General features: G+C 45.7%; 1 protein-coding gene across 2 annotated transcripts; it reads right to left on the reverse strand.

The window, feature by feature from the left end:
* Positions 1–243: 243 nt before the first annotated feature.
* On the reverse strand, positions 244–21,398 carry NTAQ1 (N-terminal glutamine amidase 1). Of its 2 annotated transcripts, none has more exons than XM_061447743.1 (6): positions 21,231–21,398; positions 21,003–21,102; positions 20,425–20,475; positions 17,995–18,143; positions 17,545–17,669; positions 244–1,474 (listed from the first exon to the last, which is right to left on the reverse strand). In XM_061447743.1, exons 1-6 carry the CDS (start codon positions 21,302–21,304, stop codon positions 1,458–1,460), a joined length of 516 nt encoding a protein of 171 aa, XP_061303727.1. In that variant the 5' UTR covers positions 21,305–21,398; the 3' UTR covers positions 244–1,457. The 2 variants fall into 2 exon arrangements, with proteins under 2 accessions (XP_061303727.1, XP_061303725.1); XM_061447741.1 differs by lacking the exon at positions 244–1,474 and adding an exon at positions 9,786–10,081 and having other exon boundaries at positions 21,231–21,393.
* Positions 21,399–21,758: the final 360 nt, after the last annotated feature.

Below are 21,758 nucleotides of genomic sequence, written 5' to 3' on the forward strand. Positions count from 1 at the left end.
GCTGGGAAGTGGAGGCCTGAGTGCTCTTTACTTCCTTATACCCCTTGCCCCTGCAAAATGGCTGCTGTTGGGATGTGTAACACACCATGATCAAAAGCAATGCTACAAGCACAGAATCAGAGAATCATAGAATGGTTTGAGTGGGAAAGGACGTTAACATCATTCAGTTCCAACCCCCTGCCATGGGCAAGGATGCCTCACCCCAAACCATGTCTCCCAACATGTCCAACCTGGTCTTGAACACCAACAGGGATGGAGCATTCACAACTTCCTTGGGCAACCCATTCCAGTGCCTCACCACCTTTACAGTAAAGAACTTCTTCCTTATATCCAATCTAAACTTCCCCTGTTGAAGTTTGAACCCGTTACCCCTTGCCCTGTCACTACAGTCCCTAATGAAGAGCCCCTCTCCAGCATCCCTATAGGCCCCCTTCAGATACTGGAAGGCTGCTATGAGGTCTCCATGCAGCCTTCTCTTCTCCAGGCTGAACATCCTCAGTTCTGCTTCAAGCTCTTTCCTCAGACCCCCAATGCCCCCAGTGATGTATTTTCAACCCTTTCTCAAGCTCTTCCCCTGCCCCCAGCACGAGCCATCAGCTGGGAGCCCCAGGAGCCTGCAGAGGCACCCAGCAGGTGCCCAGCTCCATCCTCCACTGATGGCTGCATCTCCCTGTGCCCGCCTCGGGTTCCCCCCTGCAGCCCTTGCTCAGCTAGGCACTATTGCAAAGCCCCTCTTTATCTCATGCTCAACTTGCCTCTCGTCTGCAGCCCTTTGCTGGAGCCAAATGTTTATGCTTACTGCATAGGCTGTCAGCGGGCCAGAATCTTTAACATCCCCATGGCAGAGCAACAAAGCCCTCCCAAGGATCCCTCTCAGCCCAGGGTCTGCCGCTCCTGCCCTCCAGGGACCCCGGCTGGCTTTGGTGGCTGCTGCGAGCACGGGGGAGAGGGATTAGGGCCTCCTCAGGACTGTTTGTTTGCTTCATTTTATCGTGGTTGCTTTTAATTTTGAAGGCCCATGAAGCGCATGAACCACTGGAATAATACTGTAGTTAATTTTATGGCGTCTTTAGCACCGTCCAAAATGAGAAATAAAACCCAACAAACAAACAGCTCTCCTCGCAATGGAGCAATCTAAATAAAGATTTTAAGCAGGACAATATTTGCCTGTATGGCTGTCAATGTTTCCGCTACCAGTTTGTCTCCTGAAGGAACCAAGCTTTAGCATAGCTTGTATCAGGAAAAGATAACATCTTTCAATGTTTCCGAGGGGGTATGGGATGGGGGAAATGATGGGAGTGCAGTAATACACTGGCCTGAGAGCCTCAGAAAGGTAAGGGGTCTTGATTTAACCAGATTTACTTGCCCATGATTGTGCCAGCGAGGAGGGAGCAGAGCAGGAGCCTTCACATCACTTACACCCAGGTAGGCAGCAGCAGCCAAGGCGTGGGTCCTCCTCAGGAAGGGCCAACTGCTAACGGAGCAGTGAGGATATAAGTTAACACCACTCATTGCTAAGGCTGAGGTGAGCTCAGCAAGCTCAGGAACCAATACCCGCTGCAAAGGAAGCCGTCTGTGTCTGTACATGTGGAGAGGCACACAGACACGCATGTGCAGGCATGCGGACACACAATAAAGATGTCTTTCAAAAGCCTCACTGTAGTGTAAGAAGGTCAACAGTTTTCTTGTCAGCAGCAGCTTTGCTTGAAGGAGAGGCTTTAGAACACGGTTCATCCTGCGGTGGGGAAGGAATGTTTCTGTATTAATCATGGACCTATTTCTCTTTTTCAGGCAGAATGTCTTCTGCCTGATGTAAGTACAGCCTGCTTGACAGTCTAACGCAGCCAGAAATGGTGTTTGATTTATGGAGGAGGTGGAAATCCAAATAGAAAAGGATACACATATTCCAAGGGTCCCTTCTCCATGAGCACACGTTACCCCTGAGGTCTCTTGGCACTGGAAACTGATGGAGGAACCCCAAAGCTCCTCTTGCTGGTTGCTGTCGTACCCTCTCAGGTATCTCCCCCAGGAAGCCACCTTTACCTCCAGCCCATCCTCAGGTTACCAGATTAACTGCTTCAGTGGGATCTTGCATCTCACTTAATATTTAATCACCCTTTGCCCTCATTCTCTTCAGTTGGCAGTGAAACCCTAGCGAGCCTGCATGCCTCAGCACTGGGGTATTTTATTACAGAAAGCTCGAAACAAAGCTTCCACTTGCTAATCCAGCCGTGCTAATGGCTGTACTGCTGCAGATCCATAGATCATTCCCCAAACACATTAAGCAACAGCAAGAAGTAGTTATAACATTATTTGAATCATCTGGGAGTAGGCTCTATTGCACTATGCAGGCAGGGCAGAGGACCTTACTGCAAGATACAGCAATGTCTCTCTCATTTCAGATGAGGCCAAGTGACAGTGAAGATGATAACGCCTCTTTTGGACCCCATACATGTGCTTTTGTCACATGTTGGGCCTCGGATGTCCCCAGTACAGGACAACCTCCACATATGGGTTTTTGTCATAGACTCCACCTCCTAAACCAGGGCATTTGCTCACTGAATGAGCACAGATAATCCCAATTTCTGAGGATTTCCATAAACCCAGCAAGCGGTAGTGTCCTGCCACCTTCACCGCCTGCACTGCCCCTGCACAGCACCAGCAGCAGGTACACCATGATCCCGGCAAGGGCTGAGGATGCGCCCGTGTGGCCAGGGCTGGGCTGAGCCATTCCACAGCCCTGGATTTCTGTGGTGGTTCAAAGCAGCAAGACCACAGCGAGCACCAGCAGGAAGGTCCCACTTGGGCTCTGCAGCTGCTGGGAGGGAGACTGCTTCACCCTGGCTCACTCAGCCTTTAGGGGGAGGCTGCGGCTTTGCTTCCATGCATGGATCCAGCCTGTGCATGGTGTGAGCTTGGAGGGGCTGCCAGGACCATGGGAGGGTCTTCTCTGCTGGGAATGAAGCCCCTCACTTAGCATTTCAGATCTCAGGAACACCCAGCATGGGGAGGTTTATTTAATACTTGTCAAACAAGTTAAATGAGAGCAAGGATTAAGGAAACTTCTGAGTAAAACACCTCTGACAAATACAGCACTGCAAATCCCCTCAAGTCCCTTCTTCCCACCTTTCTGCTGGGACCAAGGCAGGGGAAAGGCTGGATCCCTGCAGCACTGGGTATTTTGCATCTCCAGAGGGAGCTACTTGTGCTCCGTTTATTTTGCAGCAACTCCATGGAACGATGCATTTGAAAACAAGCCCTGGCCAGACACATACCTTAGCATATTAAAAGGTATTTTTAGTACCTCTGGCAGAGCAGATCAAACTCTGCTTTTAGCTGAACTAAGACAACTCTATGGACGTTGCTGGCAGCGCTGCATGTTCATATCGAGGTAGCCGCTGGTAGAAGCTACTTGACTAAACAGTCCCATTTCCTTCACAGACACAGAGCAGACAAAGGCTGGTGGGATCCCTGCCTTCCATAGGGCTGTATTTTTTTTCCCTAGGAGCACGACTTTGCCTGACAAAAGTCTGAGCTGCTGAAGAGCGTCACGTAGTGAGGAAAGAATACTCTGAACGTCGCCTCCTCGGTCCGCGATGACTTTGTTTTTGCGCTGGTATAAATAAAACTGTCACCATTTCATACAGCGAAGTGCTCTGTCATGAGCACTGTATAAATAGCCGAGCTGATTACACTGGCTATAAACAGGGACTGGAAACCCTTGCTTCACCCCGGCAGTGGAAGAGCTTTACAGCGAAACGGTTAAAAGCTGCAGCAGAACGTTTTCTCGGGATGGCTCCAAGCGCGGAGCTGGTGCGCTGCCATTTCAGCAGCCAAGCTGAGACGGTGGGAAGCACGCCACCACAATTGCATACTAAGGAGAAGGGAAGGCTGAGATAACTACCATCTTCTTGCTGTGTAGGCTGTTTAAAAAGGAATAACATATAATGATTCCTGCCTTATTGCAGTGTTTGGGTTCCAGATATAGCCCTGCATGGGAAGGCCAGTATGACACTGAACCAGGCCAAATGAGCATTTCCTGCTTTGGAGTAATATGATGTCAGGAATCCAGCTCATCGGAAATACCCTGCTCATGGCCCTCTGCACCAGCACCAGACACTTAAAGTGAGCTTCAGGTGAATAAAGCTGCTTCAACTCAGGCTTTGTGAGTGACAGTTCACAGCTCGGGTCCTTTGAACGCTTATTATTATCACTATAAAATGAAGTTTGGTATGCCTCATGCCTAAGAAGTGGCTCAGCTCACTCAGAAACTCAGGGACTTGCCAGAGGCCTTAGATAACCAAGTAAGATTTGTTCTAGCTGCCCTCAATATCCAAGGTATTTCCTACTGTAAGTATAAGGAAACACTGAGGATACTTAAGGAACCATATTTGTTTATCTTAGGTCAAACTGGAGAGATTTTCCAGAACCACTGGTGCAGCTGCACTTAACTTGTTGAAAGGCTGCATTTGTATGGAGTGCTTCACTTCTCACTCCACAGTCACAAATGAAAGCCTTCACCTGGAGCTGAGCTCCATGGAAAGGGGGCAGGCAGCTGCTGAGCAAACCTGAGCAAATGTCTCCAGACACTCACTCTCTGGGTATGCTTCATTAACCTTGGCCTCAACTGGGCCAGCTCTTGCATAAGGAGGGAGCCAGAAGGGAGAGGAAAATCACCACATTCCCTCCCTCACATTTCTGAGTTGGTAATTACCAGATGTCCAGACAGGTTTCACCTCAAGAGGAGATGAAATACTATTCCCTGGTACAACTTCTTAGGTCGTTCTATCCACAGCTGTGTTTGAGGCAATATGATAAAATTTGGACCAAAGTCATTCTAACAAAAGGGAAGTGAACCCCAGAGGTGGTGATTTCACAGTAGATATTTGGAGAGCAACAGTGCTTCAGGGCATGCCTGAGGCTCTGGCTGGATGATGAGGGGGTGAGAAGTGGCCATGCAGGTCAAAATGTCCCGACCAGGGCTGTCATACTGGACTCTGGTTCATACAGACGCACCCCAGTGTCTCTGCCTCCTTAGACTCATAGAATAGTTAAGGTTGGAAAGGACCTTAAGATCATCCAGTTCCAACCCCCTGCCATGGGCAGGGACACCTCACACTAAACCATGTCACCCAAGCCTCCTTCACAGCACAGATCAGAGTGCAGTATCCCTGATACATAAATGTAACCTCTGAAGTCCATAAATTGACAGTGAAGCAGTTAGTCTGATATTCTTAGGGATTTCCCATTTCAGTAGGGATTGTGAATGCTGAACAGATCCCCAGACATTGGTAGGTGTTTTGACTCTGTTGCCATATAGCCCTTGATGCACAGGATGGACTGGCTCTCACATTAGAGACACAGGCAGTCAAGGGCAATACGTTGCCTACAGCCTTGCAGATACAGATCACTTCTGCACTGCTGTCAGGGTTATCTTCCTGTAACTGTAGCAGGTACCGGCAGGGCAAAGCAGGCAGGAGAGCAGCTCTGGCCAAGCATCCCAAACACGTCCACCGAATGCTGACTGCTCTCTCTGCTGGCCAGCTGAGAAATAGTATTTTCTCAAGACAGCTGCTCATATTGGTGAAAATGCACTGACCAAGCAAATGCATGCCAGGAAAAACAAGCTTTTTGTTTTCCTGAAGTCCCAAACAGGCAAACAGAAATGCTTAGTTATCAAATAAACTGTATCATTAACTAAAAAGCAGCAGCATAGAAGAGAAAGAGGCAGGAGAGACGTGCGTGTCCTACCTCATGTTGCAGGTTACTGCATCAATAGCCTGATGGACACAAGAACTACCCTAAGATAGAAGGACATGGAACTGTTGGAACAAGTCCAGAGAAGGGCCACGAGGATGATCAGGGGACTGGAGCACCTCCCGTATGAAGACAGGCTGAGGAAGTTGGGGCTGTTCAGCCTGGAGAAGAGAAGGCTGTGTGGAGACCTCATAGCAGCCTTCCAGTATCTGAAGGGGGCCTACAAAGGTGCTGTGGAGGACTCTTCATTAGGGACTGTAGTGACAGGACAAGGGGTAACGGGTTCAAACTTAAACAGGGAAAGTTTAGATTGGATATGAGGAAGAAGTTCTTTACTGTGAGGGTGGTGAGGCACTGGAATGGGTTGCCCAGGGAAGATGTGAATGCTCCTTCTCTGACAGTGTTCGAGGCCAGGTTGGACAGAGCCTTGGGTGACATGGTTTAGTGGGAGGTGTCCCTGCCCATGGCAGGGGGATTGCAACTGGATGATCTTAAGGTCCTTTCCAACCCTAACGATTCTATGATTCTAAGATAGGTTGTCCCCCCATTATAAGGTGATCAGGGACTTGCCCTATGATGTCTAGAAGTAAAAGTGATGGAGAATTTCCAGTGACAAAGAGAATACAGATGCTGGGAGATCGTGGGATTGTGAGTAACTGACCTGAGGGCAAGGGGGTTTCTCCCGGCTTTGTTCAGTGCCTGACTCAAGGGTGACCTAGTCTAAAAAGCCACCACTTAGGGGATTTCAAAACACAGCTACTGTAATAACCAGACAACAGAAAGATTTCACAATGCAAAGGACAAGGTAATGAAGGCTGAAAGGCAATGGAAAACTAAGCTGCACTAAGAAACCACTGTAGTGAAAGCGAATAAGCAGATTATCTTTGTGCTGGACAGAGTGGGACATCATCTGGACACAGGGATATTAAAAGTCTTGCAGTCTATCGATAGCATAGAGTACAGGTGAGCATGTGGTGTTGTTTCTGCTGTGCCAGTGCATCCCCGCAGTAATGCCAAAGCTTCCATAGTACTTTGTATCTCACAGCCCAGCTCCCTGCAGCAGGGTTGAAGGTTCTAGGGAGAGCACCACTTTGGCTGGGTGAATGTGCTGGCCAGCTTGGAGCTGCACCTGAGGACCACCAAGTCACACTCTACTGCATGGTGTACCCCTAGCCTATGCACACCCGTGGTATAAAGTCACTTAACTCTTAGGTGTTTAAATACATGTTATCTCAGAGCTGGTAAGCAGTGGTAATTAGTGGCAGCGAAGTTGCCTCATCACCATCAGCTTTACAGCGGCCGCTCTTGCACTTCTGACATGGGCTGCTTCTGCTGGCACTTGGCAAAGCAGCTCTCAATTAACTCTGCTTTTCTGCCTGCAACTTGTGGGGCTCAGTGAGTAAACTGTGCCAGTGGGGCCACCTCACACACCAGTATGAGGTACAGCAGAAAGGTTAACACAGCAAGTGCCCCAAAACAGTCAGAACAAGGGGTAGCTGGGGAGAGAAAGGAGCAAAGAGAGGAGGGAATTCACTAAGTCCCTCTAATGAGACACCATGGCTAATGAGCTCTATAAAACAGGCTGGTCTCTGCTAATTGTAGTGATGCAAGCAGCTTCTCCTCCTATTTGGGCTGTAAATGAGCGCTTGATGCACTCCTGAATTCTTTCTAACAGCACAGCTTCCGAAATGGTGATGAAACGCCACCAGGCCTGAAGGGCTACAGAGACAGCACCACAGTACCAACCTGCTCAGCACTGAGTGAAATCATGCTCTGACTTCTGCCTGTCCCTGTGGAATGACAACTTTCTGCAAGAGCTACAAAAGATGGTCAATTCTAGAAAAGCTCTCATGACACCTATCTTGCTACATGCAAAATTAAGCATCTGTTCAGCATGATTAGACAGAATTGGTGGTTTTTTTTAACTTGTATGCTCTGAATAGTGGTTGTGACTGGTCACCCTAACAGCCTCGACCCTGAAACTAGATTAAACCAGGCAAATTCTTGCCTCTGAGCCTCAGTGAAGGGAGTGTGTCATGGATTTCAGGCACTAGAAACCAGCTGAGGTTGGCAGCTCAGTATTTAAATCAAATGACATACTCAAGTACGGAGGGATGAGAACCTCATGTTCTACAACAGCTTAAAGGGTCTGTTGATCAATGCAGAGGAACACTGTGTATGTGAGATTCAATCACTTACTTGAGCGATAAAAAGTACTTAGCATAACCTGCTTTTCCAGAGTGTTCATCTTTAAACTCCCAGTTCTGCTACTGCCCAACATGGGCAGTGCTGGGCGCTGGGTTGTCATCTATACGGTGCTCAGCAAGCAAACTGCTGCTGCTGTGCACGCTCACAGTCAATCCTGACATCACCCAACAATAGTAAGTAACACCACCTTCACTCACTCAAAGCATGGCTGCCACAGTAGTGTCATGCAGAAAGAGCTGCTGTTTCAACCAAACACAATAAATCAGACCTTTCAGAGGTGTATGTGGTTAAATCCAGAGCTGCCCCCCCTCTGGAGAGCTCCAAGCTCAGGAACACCAAGTCCCATCACTTCAATCTCTTCTGGTAAAGCTGGTTCACAGAGCCAGAAACTACAGAGCAACTCTCCCACTCTGTGGATGAGTGGTGCCTATCCATAGCTCATGCTGGCACCCAAGGGATCCATGTGGTAGCAGCCTATCTGCCCAGCAACCAGCCATGCTGGTCTGGCCACAGAAAGTCAAGTTTCGACAGTCAGCCAGCCCTTATGACACAGAAAAAGTGAGGTGTAGGTGAAGCAAATCAGTCCCACTGTTGTTCAATGGTCTGTCACTGTTGTTAATGTAAATTCTCGGGAACTAATGGGAGATAGAGTCACACAACATAGATGTAACAGCATACCTGTGTAACAGTAATATACATAAATATCTGTGAAGTTTTTATACTTTTCTGTACTTACAAATAAAATAATACCTTAATACTTATGACCATTACTATGCTTTTCCTCACCAAGACCAAAGTCCATCACGTTTGTCAGCAGTCTCAATCCCAGTGGGTTTCCAAGGCCTGACTGGATAAAGACCTGAGCAGCCTGGTCTGACCCAATTTGAACATGAATTATTCTACCAGTCTATAATTCTATGACATGTTAGTAGGTAAAGTAGAACAGCTCCAAACCCAGATAATTAAACATCCCATCACAGCCTATTTCTGTAATCCCATGTTTTTAGGGCACTCTTCTAAGACGTGGGAGACTGTTCCAAGCTCTCAATCAACAGAGTGGCTTTCCTGGGTTCCCCTGTAAGCTTGGTATAACCTCTAAGGAAATTCAGCAGCAAGCAGCCCTGTATGGGGGAGGCTTGCTCATTCCCTTCCCCCCCAGCCATATGTCCCAGCTGATTTCCTTACACCAGCAGCTGTCTGACCTCATGACAAGCCAGTTCAAGGAGCTAAGACCCAGAAAAAACTCCCATCCTTCTTCCTGTCGTTTTAGCTTCCTACCCTGGATTACTATGGGGCCAGACAAATGCCAAGTGCAAACACATGGGGGAAGGTGAGGACACACAAGCGTTAAGCAAAAGCAACTGCATCTTCCAGCAAGCATCAGCACTGGGACAGTTTAACTGAAATGGCAGCACATTTAATTCTCTCCTTGTACAGCACAAAAACTTAGATACTTGTCTGGTTTTACGTAGTGCTTGGGAGTTCGTGCTACTAAATCTGTCTTCCTTTTGTGGGTCTGACCTTTAGGCTTCTGCTAAATAAGGCTCAATTGATAAAGCTGGTGACTAAACTGAGATGCACCATCTGTTATGTAAGTGATAGGAATCATAACACAAAGCAAACATACTGCATCTCACTTCTGAAATGTGGTGACATGTAGCAAGTTGAGCTACACTGTTCAGTATTTCATGCATATCTTTTTCCAGAAGCTTTTCTTAACAGCATGCAAACGCTCTTTTCAGTTTGGGCACAGTAGATGGAAAAGTAATGTGCTTATGGTGGGATATCTGCTTTTGATTTGACAGCAAAAACCAAGCTCCTTCTTACATAATCAAAATAAAAGGTTTTATTCAGTTCACGATATTTCTGATCAGGTATCTTACCTTCCCAAATACTTACTCCATGTACAGAAATGTAAACCATAAATAAAACATAAAAGCAGCAAAACACTGAGAACAGAAGCGGGGAGATCTTTGTTCACGTCACTGTCCTTCCAAGGAATAGCTGTAGTCAGTCTGTCTGCCAAATCGATGTACGAAGTCCGGAAGGGGAAACACTGAGCCCCATCCCACTTTGGGATTCATACTGATAAAATCATCCAAGTTCATCTTGGAGTCTAAAAAAAAGACCAGAAATGGGCAATATTTAAGTTCTTGTTGCAGCTTCTGTAGCACAGGTACACACCTATGCAGAGAAAGCCCCAAGACTCCTCTTCGACAGTTCAGTTCAAAACAGCATAACAGTTCACAGCACGTTGCCTGAGCAGCAGCCCAGCAAGGCTTTGAAAATTGTACAGTGCTCTGAAAACATCTACTTCCAGCCTCTGAAATGTTGCTTTTGCCCCTGATCCCTCTCTCTGCACACAGCAATAATTACATTACTGCATTAGTCAGTATCCTTAGTCATTAGAAACTAGTGTGCATAGAAAGAGTAAGATTTTTCCCCGCAAAGGCAGCCTAGAAGGGTCAAGTAGTGTCAGAGAACTGGAGTGCAAGGAACAACCAACACAGGGAATTGCAATACAACAGGTACTTGCTGTCTTCCTGCATTCACAGCGGTGTCATTACTCAAAAGCAGGGGAGGTATTATTCCCCCATTACATTCTGAATCAAAGTCAACTGAGTCAGCTTTTGCACTGACTACAGAGGAACTGAGACAGAGCAGCAGTCAGACCTGGAACTTGCTTAGTACCTCTCAGAATTGATTTGCCCCTTGGCAAACCTAACATTTGTGACTTCCCAGACTACAGCATTTGCTCCAGATTTGCTTTCCCTGCAGCCCTGAACCTGCATACCAGTGCACTGCAAGGCCAGAATAGACACACAAGAGGAAATGTGTGACTAACCCAGCCTGTAGCCTGGAGGGATGCTCAGGTGAAGAAGGGTATCAACCTAGGCTGGGGCAGACACTGGTTGGTTTGAATCCTGAACCACAGTACAAAGTCAGTAGCCATGACTGCTCTTTGCCAGGAGTTTGATCTGCTCCAACTCCTGCAGAAGAGGCAGAAATCATACTGTCACTCCTATGGATTACAAGAGAGCTCAGTGGAGAGTGCTGGTGTGCAGTTATGGGTTTAGGTACCCCATACATTCTTTTTCTGGAGCTGGGCTGGTACAAAGCCTTGCCGTCTCACGCTGAGCAGAGATTTCCGATTCCTTCGCCTAGTCAGCTCTGACTACAAACTTCCTTGAACTTCCTTCTTTTATGCTCACACTGACAATCTGCGCACATATGCCTTTTAAATGCTCATTAAAAGAAAGCTGGAAGAGAATGAGCTTAAAGAATAGAGTGGGAGAGCCACTGGATTTACTGTTATAGTTTTGCCACTGTATTTATATATTTATTTTAACATGGGTGATTCATTTAAGAACTAAGAACTAAACATATGTAGGCTCTAAATGAATTTATTATAAAACCTATACAATGGAATTTGCTTCAGCTGTAAAATGCTTGGTAATATGGACAACATAAGTAAGGAAGGGAAGACAATGTTCAGGAATCTCAAACCCAGGAGTCCCAGCCTTTAATGCAGCCCCTGAAACCTCTATTTGCACCACATCTACACTAAGGTACAGCTTTGTGATTTGCCTAATCCCAGCTCTCATCATTTCTGAGGTCAGGCCCCTAACTCCTTTCTTGTTAACCTGTTTGGGCTCTGCACATGGAAAATCCTTATGTCCAGCCAAGCATGGTCCTGCTGCTGAAGTGAGTCTGGCAGAACAAGGCTAGCACCAGTGGGAATTTGAAATAGCACAAGCCCAGATTCGCTGTTGCAGGCCGAGACCATTGAGGAGCAGTTAACAGCTCTTGCTGGTAGGCCTGGCCAGCCTGTTTTCTAATTCCCAACTTGTCTTTTCCTCCCAGTGCTTTATGTGCACTGAGCATAGTAGAATAATTTCATAGACTGTTCTGTGAATGGTAAAGAAGCCCAAAGGGGACTGTTCCAGCCGAGTTACAAACACAGCCACTGCTGTTAGCGACTTGGAAGTTGCTGTCACATCGCCTGTAGGAAATGAAATACTCTCTTAAATTCAGGATTATGGCAGAGCATCACACAGTCAGATTCCTGTGAAGAGCTGATGGCCTAAGAACAGTCGGTAGACGGCACTGAAGCAGTACAAGAGCTAGCGATAGGAAAAAGCGTAGTGAGACCTCTCCTGTTTCATTCGAGTGATAACAGTCTCTGTGCTGCTCTTTTTACTCGTGCTGTATCTGTCATGCGTGTTATGTTAGACCTTGTGGCTTTAAGGAACAGCTCGGCAAAAATATATATGCACTGCACGAAGTGCTCTTCCTGAAGCAGATGAGTGACAAACAGCAGAATTTACAGAAGAGACATCTGGATGCTACAGCTAACAAACAAGAGGATTTCACCCCAAAAGCAAGGAGGATCAGGCTTTATAGAACATTCATACATGGTCAAGAGCAGAATTAAAACAAGAAAGAAATCATTAAGATTTACACTACACTTTCAGTCCTCCTGAGGTGCTGCAGCTATCCTATGATCGTGCATTTGTGCATGCTCAGAGCTGCTCTTCCTCTTGGACCAAACCCACTTTGTCACACACACATGTGCTGCCTATGAGCTCTAGCTGCTGCATTTGGGGATTCTTGCATCACTTCATTTTTTTTTTAATCAAGTCTGACACTTTTGCCCTGAGCAGGGATGAACTAAAAGGCTGCACACTAGCAGATGGCACTGCTAGCCAGGCTACTTGTGCCTGCTGCCAGCAGTAGTTAGAGAGCAACAGTTCAGCCAAGCCTCAGCTTGGCTCACAGACCTTGGACTAACTCTGCGTAACGGCAGTACCGAAGGGCTGCTGGAAGTGAGCAAGTCTGAAACAAAGCCTCCGAGGTCAGTTCTGCTGCTGCCTAACCTTGGGGGCACCTGAAACAGAAACACAGAATCAAATAGGTTGGGAAAAGACCTTTAAGATCATAAAGTCCAACTGCTCCCCAGCACTCCCAAGGCCACTACTAAACTGTGTCACTAAGATTGGGTTCTTTAGACTTGTACAGATATCTTTAGATCTCTTCAGATCCCCCTTCCTTGCAGGAATAGGTAGAGGAATCTTTTTGCAGGCTTTTACCACACTCAGCTGGAGGGCATTGGTCCCACAGCCAAGACACAACTGACTGCAAAACATCCTGGTCTGTCTCAGTGTAAAACAAAAGGTCATGATCTTTCACAGAAACTGTTGTAATTTCAGTAAGTCTTTCACAGAATTTAGATACTTCTATCCTTAATTGTACCTTTATTGCCTTTACCCTGACTTGATTCTTCCACAAAAGCTCATGAAATAAGAACTTAACCTGACAGATTGGTGTTTTATTCTCAAACAAGAACAGAAGGGCTCCTATGAAACACATATGGGCTACTTACATCTGTACTGGTGCCTGCTTTTTGCTTCCACTAGGACAGAAAAGCATCTGCCTGGCCTCTGTCTAGCAGCTTGCCTGTTCCATAGATGTCATACACAGTGCTTCCATAATTTCTCAGCTGTACTACTCATGGTCTTCAAAACAAAACAAACCCCAAACAAGTGAAACCCCATCATTTATGGCCACCAGGGATTTTAATAAGAATAAAAAGAACAAAAAGCCTTTACAAATCAATCCTGCCAGTGTGCTACCAAACACCTGAGGAGATCTGAAATCCAAACCAGTGCTTTTCAGTGCTAGAGCTGATGCTAACAGTTAAGCCATAAGACCATCTGTTCCAGGTAACTCTGAAACACACCTTGCAAGCTGTATTCTACACAGGCTTGCAATAAGGAGGGCTGATCTCATCAGGACTCAAAACTAAGCAGAATCAGACCTCATTAATGTGTGGAAAGAAGACTTAAAAGAAAACCCCAGGCTGTGCTCGCCAGCCCTGGAACAATGAATCTGTGCACCAAATTGCATCTTCTTTGGTTTTGTATTTGAACGAAGTATCAGATTGGACCTGGTTTTCTTCTTCAAATAGGAGACCACTGGCAACCTATTCTGCTGCAGCTCAGGTATGCTTATTCCAGCAGAGGATAGGGCTGTGTGAGAAAGCACCATGCACCCAGGTAAGTTGGCCAGCTTCTCCTGGCACTCACAGCAGCAGAGTAGAGGCCGGTAAGAAACGCAGAGGCCTGGCACTAGGAACCAGCTAGAGCAGAGCCAGTTCCAAAAGGCTAATGCTTAGCATGCGAGTTCTGATGACATACTGAGGAGTTTTTAGTTATGTAGCTTGGGATTGTTTGCTTTTTGAAAAATAATGCTTTAAAAAGCCACCTAATTCCAGCTTCAATGTTTTTAAGCATGGATTGGGATGGATGACTTATTTTAGAAGGTTTATTTTGCAACACCACAAGCAGCGCAAAGGCAGCTGAAGAATTATTCCTTTTGAGTTAGTCATAGTTTTAAAAAAAAAGCTGAATTGGTGACTGATAGAGATTCCTTGATTTAATTCCAAAAGGAATTTCATGGTCAAACATTTCCTGGTATACACCATAAAAAAGGATCACTGGCCCCAGATGCTGTCCTAGCTCCACACTGGGTAATTACATTATCCTACCAATGGTCCTATATAATTTACACTTGACTTTGATACTACAGAATTTCCTTTTCCAAAGTGCTATATTCAGGCTTAGCAGCTGCTCTGCTCTGCAAGAGGCGATATTTTAGCAACGTTCTTGTCTTTTAAGTTAACTAAAAGCTTTAAAACCCAGTGGGAAAAGAGTGGCAGTGATATAAATGTAACTAATATGCTTTAACACACAGCAAAGTACATCAACAGAATAGTACCAGAGTGCCAATTGTCTTTAAACACCAAGAGCTCATGGGCACGTTTATTTTTAACAGCACAATGCTCATGCATTAAAAGAAGGACTAATATATTTTTGTTGTATTTTTCCAGTCTTCAAATATTTGCTGTAATTGAAAGCAGTTTAATCTTATGCAAACACAAATTATGAGGGAAAGCAGAGTACTCTATCTAAGTGAGACGGCAGGGAGAAAACAGTTATCTGCCATGGAATTTGGCATGGGCATGAACACTAATACCCCAGGCTCTTTTATGATAAAAAAAATAGGTTTGGCACCCAGTCTTCCATCAAGGTTAAAATAAGTAACTTTCATGCCTGATAAAACCATGCTGAGACATTACCAGTCTCTAATGTGAAAACATTACCAGTTCCACTTGTTGAGAGCAATGCCTTTAAAACCTGTATGTTGGCCTACAGGACACAGGCTCATCTACAGACACCCAGGGCTTAGATTCAGGTAAAGGTTAAAGTAAATGCTTGTTCCACAACTATTAAACCCAGATCCCTCACTGACTGGGCACACTGAAGCACATATCGTCGTACCTTACATTAACACTGGGAAGACAAAATTAAGCTGGAGAAACTGGTAGTGAATGAAACACAACTTGAGGCACCCTAGATCTATTCCTGTTCTTGCCCAGAACTTGAAGTTACCTAATGAACGATCTTCCACCTTCAGTGTGTACAAGGGTTACCACTTTTGGCCAAGTAACTGACCAGGAGACCAGAGTGCATCAGCACAGAGCTGGAATACTGTATCCAGTCTGGAGCTCTCCGGTACAGGAAAAAAAACAAAACAGTGACATACTGGAGTGAGCCAGAAGAGGAACATCAAGTTGTTCAGGGTGGGAGAACATGATATTCAAGGAAAAGCTGTGAGAAACTGGGTCTGTTCAGTCTTAAACAGAGATGAAGGGGAGACCTTACTGCTGTCTACATCTACCTGATCAGAGGACACGACGATGGAGCCAGAGCTGCCTTGAGGAGCCTGGTGACAGGACAAGAAGCAAAAAAGCAAGTTGGAATATGGGAAATTCTGATTACATGAAAACAGGAAAATGTTGTTTATATATTTTACCATGACAGTGGTCAAATGTTGGGACAGATTGCCCAGGAAGGTGGTGGAATCTCCATCCCTGGAGGTGTTAAAGACTAGACTTGGGACAGAGCCCTAAGGAACCCCTGTTTTGAGCAGGTGTTAGACTGGATGTCCTATGGATGTTTCTTCCAGCATGGCAAGTTACAGAGTAAAGAAATAAAGCATTAGAGGAGCAAAGACTTATGTATCTTTCACTATCTACCACATCACAGAGGCAATCTGGAGGTTGATTAAGGCCACTTGTCAGCTAAGGGTGCTGCTCACCAGTGAGATAAGCTCAGCCAAACAAGACAGATAAGGGGAGAGTTACAGGATCTGCAGCTATGGAGTCATTTACTAGAGCTAGAGGTACATGCCCACAACTGCAATAGGCTGGGTCATTCTGTAACTTACTATCTGTGAGTAGTGCCTTCTACTCTTTTCATTCTAATAGAACTATTCCACCTTCCTGGTCTGGCCCGATCTATATTCCTCACACTTTCATTAGCTCTTAACTGTCACAACAAGAAGGTTTCCACAGGCAAAAAGCCGCCAGTGCCTGGGAGGCTCCAGCTAACAGGGAACTGTGAACTGCAGTTCAGGCATTCTCCACCTGCTACAGTACCTTTGTTGAAAACTTTGTTGGAGGTAAGGACCAAGACACAGAATTTAAGGTGCTTCATAACCCGAATTGTCTAGAAATACCTAAAGCTTCACAATGAAAACTAGAGCGGTGCTCCTACCCACATTCATGATTCATTCTACTCCAGTGCACAACACAACTTGGACTTAAACACAAAAGATGTTTCTTTGACCCTGCCTTCTCTAATATAAACACACAGCAGTGCTGCATTATTAATAAAGCAACAAAACCAAACATGCAGAGTAGTAACATGAATACACCCTTAATGCACTACTTTACCATGCCCTTCTTCAGCTGGGAGGAAAACCAGAGAACAAACAAACACATGGCAGATGTTAGCCAGCTTGCCAAGCACATGATTAGAATAAGCTGAAGTGCTGTGTGATAAGAATGGTTTATGCAGCTCTACAGAGGAGACAGCAAGCCTTTACTTTCTCTGCTTGGCCCAGAGGCTATTATGTAGAATAACACTTAAAAGAGGCTTAAGGCTTGGGGGAAAATTTGCTGATTTGCCAGTTTGCTTTAAAGTGTCCCCAGGTCCAATTCACCTGGTAGAGACTTGCTCTGGCAGGATGGGACTTGCCAGCTGAAGTGTGGTATAATAAGCATGTTAAAAATTCACTTTGTGACCCCCTAGGCAAGTTATTTGGCCTCTTTGCTTCAGTTCCCTGCTGTAACAAGAGAACAGCACAGAGCCTCGGGTGACATGGTTTAGTGTGAGGTGTCCCTGCCCATGGCAGGGGGTTGGAACTGGATGATCTTAAGGTCCTTTCCAACCCTAACTGTTCTACGATTCTAACAACACTACTTACCTCCTGTTCTCTGCTCAGCTTTTGAAGATTAATGAGTAATTAATGTTTGATAATGGTAGCTGCCAGGAGGCATGCTAGACTGTACATGTTCAGAAAAGGAAGTGTTAAATGCTTCACAGACATATGAAATACTGAGCTATCTGGATGTGCTTCCAGACACACATTATGGAAGGGTATCTATTTCTTGCGTGCATCTTGGACTATGTCATTCACCACTGTAAGCAGGAAAAATGAGCTCTGGCAGCTTACCTGCCGTTTCAATACAAGGGTATGAAGGAGGAGGTTTGTGCCATTTTCCATTTGCATCTTTCATATGAGATCTGTCTGAAGCAAAAGTCCTCAAGTACAAATCTGCTCGAATCATTCGGATTTTCCTAAATAATAATGCAAAACCGTATCAGAAGATGCATGGATACAATACTGCATCACTCACTCACTCACAACAGCTCTTTCATCCCACCAAGGAACATTCCTTTCATGAAACACATAAATCACAAATATTGTGGCAAGAAGTTAACAAGCAGAAAAGAAAGAAAAGGGAGTTTGATGACTAAAGTAAAGAGCTTTAGAAAAATAACATAGTGCATATGTTCTACTGGGGTATAGCACAAAGCCCTTTGTCACTACACATCCACAAAGAGAACTTCAGCTTTAATTTCACGAAGTAACATTCATGGTCTTTATGTTTTATGTCATCACCTGTGAAATTCTGGACGAAGGCCATCATCCAACCTAAAGGCCTCCACACTGTACATGTCAAAGGGACATGGGAACGGCAACAGTGTGTCGAGATCATAAATGAAGTTCTGCTCCCCGCTGGAAACGTGAAGTAGAATGACATGGTAGTCCTGGGAAAATGGGTAATTGCCATGAGTTAAACAGCTTTAATGAGAAACTGGCAAAGGGAGGGGGGAGAAAAATGCTTCCTAAAAGCAGAAGCTACAGACCCTTTCTTTAAATCCTGCTTACTGCCCTTGAACTATTAAGCCTGTAACATTTCTGGCACCAGGCGTTTTCCCAACACCTGTCTGGCCCATTGTGCCTTTCAAGAAGGCTTGCTATTCCATCCACTCCTTTACAGGCTCCTTTGGGGCTTATCTAACATGTACATTACTCCTAAGAAACAGCAAATCTTTTCCATGTCCTGCAAAAAACCACAAAAGTTGAGTGGGATAAGTATTTTTAGCTTGGACCCCGCCCTAAATAAATGCTCACAATGATAGATGACAGTTTAAGACTAAAATTATTTAGTGATCTCTTCTAATAAGAGACTTGTACCTGTTCCTGTAATTTGAACTTGAGTGCAGTGTTCAGCTGCCAGAAGCACCCGAAAAAACAGCATGCAACTGAAAAGGCAGCAGATGGCTCACATGAAGAGGACCGCCGAGAAAGACATGCCCATAGCAGCTCTTGTAGCTGGGCAGAAACATCTGTACCCTAATTTTTCAAAGTAACCATTTTGTCTTGTCACTTAGGTTGTGAGATGCAGTTTTATTCCTTAAGTCATAAGAAACATACAAGGTTGTGGTGGAGGTTTGGAGACACTGCAGCTACTTAGTTAGCTGTTAGGTACATACACTGCTGTGTTCCAAAATTAAACTGAAGGTAGCCGTTAACAGCTTACTAAAGCTTACATTAAAGCCACTCACAAAAAGAGTTTGAAGCACTGGCTTTTGGCACTTTCAAGATTAAACAGAACCACAAAGGGACTGGGAAGACAAACATTTGGGCAAGCTACTTTGCCAGACCACTATATGTACGTGTGTGTATATATATATATATATATATATATATATATATATATAAAATCATAGAATAGTTAGGTTTGGAAAGGACCTTAAGATCATCAAGTTCCAACCCCCCTGCCATGGGCAGGGACACCTCACACTAAACCATGTCACCCAAGGCTCTGTCCAACCTGGCCTTGAACACTGCCAGGGATGGAGCATTCACAACCTCCCTGGGCAACCCATTCCAGTGCCTCACCACCCTTATGGTAAAGAATTTCTTTCTATGTGTGTGTCTATACATTACATATATATATGTAATGTGTATATACACATATATATGTGTGTATATATATACATATATATGTAATGTATGCAATGATATTTAGAAGCAGCTGTTACAGAATATAAGTAAAATTAACTTTACATATCCTATGATCCACTGAAACATCCAAGTTAAAACACCTTTCAATCCATGAGACATCCACCTTCTGCAGTGGCCTTTCCTGACTCTCTTACTCGTTTTGACATCATCTCTGTAAGACTTTGATTTCCTTAAATGAAATCTTTTTTGTGCTATGAAGCACAGTATCTTGGGAGAGAATAAGTGATTCAGAAAACACAGAACTTCAGTTTGCAGATTATTTTGCACAATTTCAGGGGGGGAAATTGCCACAAGAAACAGTTTGTTCCAGGTGACTGAAAGGACTCTGATCATATGTATTTAAAAGGAATTCTGTAGTGGCAATTACTGAATGACATTAATTGATTAAATGACATTCCAAAGCCACCATTAACGGGTCAATTTAGTTGCTGACACCTGAATACATGCATTGCTTATTTTTCTATCCTCTATCAGGCCTATATGGATATTTTCATTCATCTACTTTGCACAAGTACAAACATCTACTTCAAATCCTAAAAAGCTGGTAGCCTCAACAATAATCTCAGATAATAATCTTACCAATGTTAAGGTTTATCACCTATAGATTTTACTGTCTTGCTGTTGATTTGTTATGAATGGTAAAAAGCAGCACCAGATTTAGGCTTTTTATAAATCTGTTGTAAAAGAATACATATTATACAAAGTTAGAGAACGGCTGAGGTTAGAAGGGACCTCTGGAGGTCACCTGGGTCCAAGCTGCTGCTCAAGCAGGGACACCTAAAGCCAGCTGACCAGGACTGTGTCCAGATGGCTTCTAAATATCTCCAAGGATGGAGATACCACAACCTCCCTGAGCAACCTGCTCCAGTGCTCCATCACCCTCGCTGTAGAACAACATGTTTCTTTATGTTCAGATGGAACAGTCTGCTGCAGTAAAGACATTGCCCATGTCTGATCCTGCAGCTATCCACTACAGAAGCACATACTCAAAATCACTGAGGGGACAGAATGCCTTACCCAGACAACAGGCTCATCTCCATGTCCCGATTTCTGCTTCCACAGTGGAATCTGAAAGTTGCAGGTAAATAAATCTAAAGTGAATAAAACCTTTCAATTAAATATGGATTCCCTTTGGGTTAATTGGTTTGTTCTTTGCTAACCTATCCACTTCCACAGTCAGAAAGGTTTCTCTCATTTCTATCTCCCAAGAGCATGAAGTTGGAGATACCATTCCAGATAACATCATCATCCTCCCAGATTGACAGATCACAGGGAAGAATGCTCATAGGGGCATTGCGGCTTCTCCACTGTCCTGAGTGCAGCCAATAACAGATCTGACAAGGTATGATTTCAGGTATCTGAGACAAAGTGAGCTACAGAAGGGTTTTGGACCATGTCTTACAGGTTGGGCTACAGGCTAGAGACCTTTGAGCATCTCTTACCTATGCCAGGCTGTGGTTAAAATGCCTGGGACCACATTTACCTATGCCAGGCTGTAGTCTTAAGCCCTGGACTGCGTCTCACCTACAAGGGGCAGCAGTCTGAAGACCTGACCCTCTCCATAGCTGCATCCCCATCACACCCCATTGACTCACCATCCTCCTATCATTGGATATGAAAACAGCATAGAACTCTTCTAATGGGTACTGGTCCTGACTCCTGATGTACTCACAAAGCTTCCAAACGTTTTCTTCACTGCAAAACACAAGAATTGATTATTTCTGTTTAAACAATCAAGGTGCGGACAGGGTCCCGCCTCAGCGGGTGCGGACGCCACCACCCAACTCCCACCCGCCCCTCGCACGGCTGCTGGCCGCCCTTACCAGTAGCAACTGGTGTAGGCGCAGGCGGGGCGGGCCGGCACTGCCGGTTCGTAGGCAGCCGCGGGCCGTGCCATGGCCGGCCTCGGCGGGGTGTAAAAGCGGCGAAGGAAGCGCGGGGAGCGACGGGCGCCACCAGCTACGGCTTCACTGAGGGGACGCGGCAGCGCGGCAGCTCCACCTCAGGCGTTCCCCGGGCACCGCGGCCCCTGTACCCCGGCGGTCCCTCAAGCGGGCCGCAGAACGACAAGAGACCGCCGGCCGCTGCTTGCGGGAAGAGCGGCCCCTTTAAGCAGAGGCCCCGCCCCCTACCGGCGGGAAGCGGCCACCGGGCCAATCCCGGGCGGGCAAAACAACTCGCATCAACTTTTACGCGCCAAAAAACTTAAATTGGCGTATGGCTGCGCTGTGTCCTTCCGCCAGCCGCGCCGGGACTAGCTGCTGGGGCGGAGAAGCAGCAGCAGGCAGAGAGCGGCGGGAAGGGTGAGGCGGCGGGATCCGAAGGGAGGCGGGGCCGGCGAGGGCCGCGCG

This window comes from Pezoporus flaviventris, unplaced genomic scaffold (assembly GCF_033815535.1).
Source record: "Pezoporus flaviventris isolate CSIRO_AGI_PZ_B2104156 unplaced genomic scaffold, CSIRO_AGI_Pfla_v1 ptg000007l, whole genome shotgun sequence".
Taxonomy (NCBI): Eukaryota; Metazoa; Chordata; class Aves; order Psittaciformes; family Psittacidae; genus Pezoporus; species Pezoporus flaviventris.

What these genes read in the sequence shown, in the direction of transcription:
- NTAQ1 (XM_061447741.1), bottom strand. Translation starts at nt 21,304, where the DNA reads ATGGCACGGCCCGCGGCTGCCTACGAACCGGCAGTGCCGGCCCGCCCC. An exon ending in GAGATGAGCCTGTTGTCTGG is followed by an intron (nt 18,144 to 20,424) that starts GTAAGGCATTCT and finishes CCATTTTCCCAG; the next exon opens with GACTACCATGTCATTCTACT. An exon ending in CTTCGTCCAGAATTTCACAG is followed by an intron (nt 17,670 to 17,994) that starts GTGATGACATAA and finishes ATTATTATTTAG; the next exon opens with GAAAATCCGAATGATTCGAG.